Source organism: Pteropus alecto, unplaced genomic scaffold (genome assembly GCF_000325575.1).
Source record: "Pteropus alecto unplaced genomic scaffold, ASM32557v1 scaffold61, whole genome shotgun sequence".
Lineage (NCBI taxonomy): Eukaryota > Metazoa > Chordata > Mammalia > Chiroptera > Pteropodidae > Pteropus > Pteropus alecto.
This window is the reverse complement of record NW_006434835.1, coordinates 15,684,801-15,692,719: the sequence shown is the minus strand read 5'-3', so window position 1 is coordinate 15,692,719 and position 7,919 is coordinate 15,684,801. Positions and strand designations below refer to the sequence as shown.

General features: G+C 34.6%; 1 protein-coding gene across 1 annotated transcript in view; it reads right to left on the bottom strand.

Moving 5' to 3' along the window:
• The window catches only part of SELENOI (selenoprotein I), a 44,508-nt gene that overhangs the window by 8,880 nt on the left and 27,709 nt on the right, over positions 1 to 7,919 (bottom strand). The window contains exons 6-7 of the mRNA XM_006927105.3: positions 7,437 to 7,545; positions 546 to 594 (exon numbers count right to left, since the gene is read on the bottom strand). Coding sequence (XP_006927167.2) covers positions 546 to 594; positions 7,437 to 7,545 — 158 coding nt within the window. The remainder of the gene's footprint in view (positions 1 to 545; positions 595 to 7,436; positions 7,546 to 7,919) is intronic.

Genomic DNA, 7,919 nt, shown 5'->3' with positions numbered 1-7,919 from the left:
GAAAGAGCAGAACATATTGAGGTCACAAAAAGAAATTCAGTGTTGCTGAAATTCAGTGCATACGTCAGAGAAATAAAACTCCACTTGGGCAACTCACCTCCCTAAATCCTACCCTACTCTCCAGGCAGAGATTTCTATTCAGGGCTGTTTGAGAACAGTCAGCATAGGTGTAGGGGTTGGACCTAAATTAAACTACATGAGTTCAGAAGATTTTTCTTGTTTGTTTTTTGGTTTTTTGTTTTGTTTTTATGATCATGCTAAGTCAATTGAGATAATCAACAGGACCTGGTGGATAGATTCAGTCACAAAAAATGATAAATCACAAGCCTGGTGGGCCTGGAACTATAACAAAAGAACAAGTAGCTTTGTGCTATGGTTGACGTGACTACACAAGCCACCATGGATAACATCATCTAGATTCAAAATACAGGTTTCATGACCTTTTCAAAATGTCCAGTTTCCAAAAGGAAAAGAGATCTTAAATTCATCTAAGTAACAACTTCTAAAGATTTTATTTCTTGCCCAATTAAAAGTAAAATACGTACCTAAAGAAGTTTAATAAACTCATTGGAAGAGTCACACATATTGCACAACCTAAAAGGAAGAAAATATAAATTATGATTATTATTCAAGAGTGACTTTTATAATAATCAAATACATATGAAATATATAATACTTTTAGACCCAGTAAGTTTCAGGTTCCAGTTTACTTCTGTAATGAAATTAAATACTAAATACTTTTCTGAACAACTGGAAGAGAAACAGTACAGTACAGTTGGCTCATTGAGAGCAGAGACTTCGAAGAGCCAGACTGGGCTTGAATCTTGGTTGTACCACCAAATGATTATGTGACTTCAGGTAACTTAACCTTCCAGTGCCTCAGTTCCCTCCTTTATGGAGATAACAGTAGTATCAACTCCACAGAACTTTGAGAATTAAATGAATTATTACATGTAAAGACTCCTCCAACAATACCTGGTATATAATATATTGCTCGATAAGGGTGAGCTATTGGAAGAGGGAATGACTGGTGGGTCCTGCTGCTTCTCATTTATACTTACTTTTGCCTCCCTAGCATTCTCAACTTCTTTCCCTGCCCCACATGCTAGTTCTTTCCCTTCAAACTTAAGAACAAGGGTGGTCTTTCCAAGAAACCTTACCGTTGCTTCTGCTCTCACTATTATATCCTATCACTCATCAAAATTTTCTGTTGCCTTAATTCCTCAACACTCTTATTCATTCTGCCTCCCATTCTGCAGAAGTTGTACTCTTAAAATTTATCAAGCTCTCTTGATGATCAAATGCATATCTTTTCTTTATTCCTGACTGCTACGTAAGATGACTCCACTGACTATCCACTAATTACAATTCTTTCCTCCCTCTGTCTTTGCGATTCCATTCTCCCAATGTTTCTACTAGTCATCCATTACAGCTGATGTCCTTCACTGGCAACTCTATTTCCTGCATATTCCTAACTGAGTGTTCTACTGTGCTTCTTCTCTTCCTCAGAGAATCTTCTCTTACAGCTTTAACCACAAGCTTCCTGCAGATGACTCCAAAATCTAGTATGTACTCTTGGGCAAATCAATCACTCTGAGGTTCAGACTCCACGGTTGTACGATGTGAATGAGTTAAATGATTTTGTAGTGTCCCTTGCTTCTTTAAAATTTTCTGATTCTATGATGTATAAAGGTGTAAATTCCTGATCTTTCTAAATTCTTGATCTTTCTCTCTTTCAAACTCCAAATCAATACATGTGGCAGTTTTTTGGATATTTCATTTGGATAGTTCATTGTCACTCAACATATGAGCCCTAGTTTGTCCACTCTGGATTCCTGGTGACTATACTTGGCTCAGGGATGGGGGTGGGGAGGTCAATGCAGCTATGACTGTAAGGTTCAAAAGTAGAAAAACATCCCTTAAAACAATTCCTAAGACATTTTGCTAAAACAGATGAAAAGACTAGAATCCACCAAACAGAAATTTCATCTCAAAAGATAAATATCTCTACTATTTCCAAGTACAACTGGAACAAAGCATCCCAACTTAGAAGGTCTTAGAGGGAAAAGAAGGAGAAGATAAGTTGTGTACTCGGTGTCCTCAAAAATTTTTAGCAGCTATCCCCATGTCAAGCTGGGAATCAGTGAAAGGGAGCTAGGGCTAAGTGAATTAACACAGAATTACTTGTAGCTCTGAAGTGCTGGAAAAAGGCTAAGAGAAACTTGCAAAAGATTTGCTGCCAAGAGTATTCTGTAGTTTAAAACACCTTGAAATAGATTTATCTTAAGTACAGTAAGCATAAAGAAAAGCTTAGACTCTATAAAGGCTGCCAAAAAAAAAAAAAAAAAAGAATGCATCTACTATTTCTTCTCTAACTAGCACTTAATGTACATTCTATAAAGACTACTTGTTAATTTAAATATTTATCTATTAAACCTTATATAATAGTGACAGAAGCCACACATATACAGACCTGCTGCTTTTCATATTGCCTTAGGAAAGCCCAGACTTCAAAATATAGGAAACTTAATAGCTACAGAAAGAGTAGAATTCATTAAAAAAGAATTAAATAAAATGAGATATACTCCAAGGATAACATGGTAACACAAAATATTTCGGTTTCTCAGATTTCTAGGCTTATTAAATAGGAACTACAATTAAAACCAAAACAAAAGCACCTTAAGGAAAGTGAAAAAGGCAAACAACAAACAAGAAGGAAATCGTAAATTACCATGCAAAAGATCAATATACTTAATATATGAAGAGTTTCTAAAAGTAAAGAAAATGGTTAATAATCCTACAGCAAAAACTGGCTAGATATATAAAAATTACACAGAGAAAAGAAATAACAAACGGCTCTTAAACACTAGAAAAGTGCTTTCGTAATAACAGAAATGCAAATTAAAACTATACAGGTATATCATTTCTTACCTATCTGGCAAAAAGCCAAAGGTTTGACAATATACTACGCTGGTGGAACTGTAGACAAACAAGCACTTTCATACACAGCTGGGGGGAATTCACAATCAACTCATTTGGAAGAGAATATGAAAATATTTAGTAAAATTGCATACATTTGTCCTTTACTAGCAATTATACTTCTAGAGATCTCTTCCAAAATACCCTGGCAAAAGCGTGAAAAGAAATGTATATGTACAAGAATGTACACTGCAGCAATTTGTGTAATAGCAAAAGAATGGAAATAACTCAAATGTCCACCAGTAGGAGGCTGGTCGAATAAACTATGGTATAACCACACAATGAAGCACCAGGCAGCTGTAAGAAGGAATGAGAAAGAGCCTTATATATCACTATGCAGTGATCTCTAGGACATACTATTAAGTGTGTGTGTGGGGTGGGGGTGACCCACAAGTGCAGTAAAAAATGTATAGCATGCTACCATTTATCTACGAAAAGGGGTGATAAAAACCACACACACACATTTACTAATATTAAGAAACAATGAAAAGATAAACCAAAAATTCAAAACTAAGAATGGTTAACTATAAGTGAAGAGAGAATTATGGTAGAGATAGAAGCTACATTTCTTTGCGTATACCTTGTTTTATGTATAGATTTTACTTTGTAATCATGTGAATAGTTTACATAATTATAAAGGAAAAATAAATTTTAGAAGAAAAAGTAATCCCTAAAAAATCAAAAGTAAAATGAATCGAAGTTAAATATATATATTCACAGTTGGTGGCATAGCCACAAAGCAGTAACTTTAAAATATAGTAACCTGACTGGGCATCTCTAGTAGGATAAACCATAAGGACAAATGGAACCTCAAAAAAACAAAATTTAAACCAACTTTCAGTAATCGTGTTGTTGCTGATTTTAAGATTATTGTGGGTATTTTGTAGAATAAAGTAAATAATTACTTTGTGTCTCTGAAAACAAAGACTTTTGTCAGTTTAAAGGACATAAATGTAAGATCAATGAGGTTAAGTAAAAAAATTCTGTATCATCGAATCTGATTTAGAATTATCAGTATGAATTTAATAGCTATTTTGCTAAAAAACAAACTTTATTCTCCTAGCTATCCACTGAATGAATGAATTCCTAAGCAATGACCACCAATGTCTGTTAATGTTATTAAAGAACGAACGCAGAACTTTGTAATAGATGGGAACAGACATAGAATACCTCAATCCCCTGATCAGTATCTACATCAAAACAAAAGAGAGATAACAAGCTATTGTGTGCCTCCTAATGTGATGACTTAGAAGTACCATTACCTAATAAGTACTGTTGCCCCCCTAAGTATCGTTGCTCCCCCCCAAAAAATAAAATTTGTATCTAACCAAGTCTACAGATGTATTAGTTTACAGACTAACATGAGAGGCAGAGGAACATGTTGAATGACACAATGAGAATGCAATTAGCAAAATACGAATGTGAAGAAAATTTTTTTAAAGTAGTCAACAGAAACTTACTCCCAAATGGGCCCAGATGTAGGATTTAGCAAACACTTTAAAGTAGCTATTTTAAATATGTTCAAAAAACTAAAAAAAATATGGTGATAATGAAAGAACAGACAGGGAATCTCAACAGAGAAATGGAAAGTATAAAGAACCAAATTAAAATTGTAGAGCTGAAAAGTATAACTTAACCCATTTCTGTTTGCCCCAAGAATACTCACTGGCGGTGTTGCAGCTGCACCGTTTACCCTGAGATAACCTGCAGATTGCAGACCTAAACTTACACTCAAAGTTTGCCAGAAAATGTCTTGCTTTTACTATTATTTTCACATCTCTCTGGTACATCGATAGTCTTTGGAAACAAATACTTCATTCTATTTATAGCATTCTGTTTTAGTAGTGGTATTTCCATTTACAAAAATATAGTAATTTTTGATCGCTGAAAATGTTAAATCCTAGATGTTCTGCTTTCTGTTGTTCCATGCTTTGAAATTTACCACATGAAAAAAAATTATTAAGTGCTGATCATCATATACAAATGGTACATTAGGATTAGAGACAAGTTCTGTTTAAAAATAACTTCAAGAACAGTTTTACATTTTATTTGCACATTGAAAACCAGTAAGATTTGCTTCAGCCTCAAAGAGAGGTTTATGTAAAAATAAATTAACGCTGGCATCAAGCTGTGCTTTTTTTTTCTAAATGGCAAATGGGTTAAATTATAGGTCCCACGAAAGATTCGCAAGATAGCCTTAAGAGGAGACTGAAGATAGCAGAAGGAAAAAAGTAAAAAAAAAGACAGATGAATAAAAATCGTACTAAAAAGAATAGAGAAAAAACGATTAAAGAAAAATTTTAAAAGCCTCATAAAATTACCTGTAGGAGAATATCAAGAGAAGCAGTCTAATATACATGTAAATGGAGTCCCAAAGGAAAAGAGACAGAAAAAAAAACTGAAGAAATAAACTGTGACTGAAAATGTCCCACATTTAGTCAAAAATATTAACTTACAGATCCAACATGCTCAACGAACATCAAAAAGAATATAAAGAAAGCCATACCTATGCACATCATGTCAAACTTCAAAAAGCCAAAGATAGAGAATCTTACAAAAGTAACAAGAGAAAAATGACACACTATGTACAGGGTGACAATGATACATAAGCTAACTCAGAAACAATGATGCTACAGGACATTAGAATGATGTGTTCAAAGTGGTGAAAGAAAAAGTAAAGGCAAAAATCAAGGCATTCTCACATAAACAGAAACTGGGAGAATACACTGATACCAGACCTCTACTTTAAGAAATACTAAAGGAAGTCCTTCGAACTTCTGAGAAAGACCACCACATTTTAAGTCAGATATACAGAAAGGGATGAAGTGCAGCAGAAACGGTAAAATATGTGGGTAAATATAGAAAACTATGTTATAAAATAACCCACAGGTTACAGGGTAGTGGTGCATTTGAAACAAGATTGGCACTAGTATTGAAAACTGTTGAAGGTGGATGATGGCACACATAGAGATTTATTACATAAAAGTAGAAAGAATAGACAGAATATAGATGTTTAAATTTTCTCATAATGTAGAGTGGGAAAAAATGAGAGCGTGAATCACCTTTCTATCTTGGTGGTCTATCTGTTGTACCCAAACAGGTATCCTTCCATAATCGCAAACACGAGCCCCCTAATGTCCAACTAACTTGTCATCATTCCTTATCTCGCCAGAGGCTCTAGTGCACCCCAGCTATCCCAACACCAGCACTACCAATTTCATCGGGAGAAACTAAGTAGCTTTGGCCCTAAGTCCTTTCTATCTATTTGTCTACTCAAATCTAGTACTGGAAAAGCTATTTTCCTTACTTATATAAAAACATGAGGGCTTTTGTTTTATTTCAGAGGGAAGAATTCAGATAAACTTATAAATTACAAAGAAAATTATATACCTATTAAAATACCCACTTAACATTTAAATATATATCTCATATATCAGAGGATTCCATCTTATCCTTAAATTTAACATTTAAATGTAAAATATAACGAACCTGCCATAGGACAAGCTGCTTAAATCAAAAGATTCACTAGATGGTGAGAGACGAAAAATAGCTAGCCTTTTCAAGGTAAAGAAATCACGGTTTACATAGGTACCAAAAAGTGAACATTTGGTAGATTGCCGCAGGGTTCCTTAAAAAACTGTGGTCCAGAGCCACAGAAAAAGGCCCAAACACTCCTTTTCTAAAAGCCGATGCTTAATGCACCATCTTCTCAGCTGTTTCTAAACCTTAACCTAATTCCCATTCCATTATCAATATTCACCAATAGAAAGAGACAGGGTTATTTTTTAGATAAGGGGACAGAGCAATAACCAACAAGCATGCTTTTTTAATTACTTCTACAAAGACCTTTAGTGCCACTCCTGATGTCCCAAAATAACCCAGGTTCCTCTACGCTTTTGTCTCTTTCCATTGAAAACACTTTCCCCCATTCAATCATTCTATAGATATCCTCTTTAGCCAAAATCAAAAGAGAAGCATTACCATGATCAAAAACCGTTACCTAGCATTCAGTGGCATAAGAGGATGGATACTTGAGATGAACAGAGGCTCAATTTTTGGAGTGGATGTTTTATAAAGTAATCTCTATGTTTCATCTATTCTATTTCCTACAAACTAATAATCTTCACCTTGAGATAAACAGAAAATCTATGCCAAATGTCATCTACAAGTGGATCCTTCAATACAGTCTAGACTAATTTGAATAATTAGTTTACAAGGTTTGTGTGATCTATTTTGGTATTTTCTTCTGTTTAGAAATTGCTTGATGCTAAACAAAAACAAAATAAAACAAAAGAAACCTTATTTTCCCTTAATGATCAGGTTCATATCCTACAGGGTTTTATGGTTGTTCTGCTTGCTGTAGGGGAAGAGGGAAGGGTGTTGCTGCTTGTTATAATCAAACACTGGCTTTGATAACAAAGTGATGTTAAAACAGGCTTCAACATGGAGCTTCTTACCAATAATCATTGCAGTGAATAGGTCTCTATATAAGAAATTAAACAGGAAAGGTTCATACCAGGCCTCAACTCCCACAATCGCAGTCACTATGTAGACAAAAGAAATTGTCTGGAAGGAAAATGCAAACAAAAAGCATACAGAAGCATTAACAGCAGGAAAGTTCAGGGAGTCAATAATGCTTTACGGAGCATAAGTCTAATCGAACAGTTTTAGTAAGAGCAAGAAGTATGCTTAAATTTGACATTGTGGCAAGTCTTTTTGCCTTAAAATTTTTTTTTCATCCAACAATGCCACAAAATAAGTAACATCTAGCCAATGCAAGCAACTGGCCATCATTTGGAACACTTTAAGGCATCTCCTAAATTGGTTAAACCACAAGCTGTTCCAATTTGCCAACCCAATCACTTCCTTCATCAAAAACACTCCAATTTCTCATTCTTTACTGGAGCCTTAAGTGCAAATGGGCAAAATGAACACAAAAA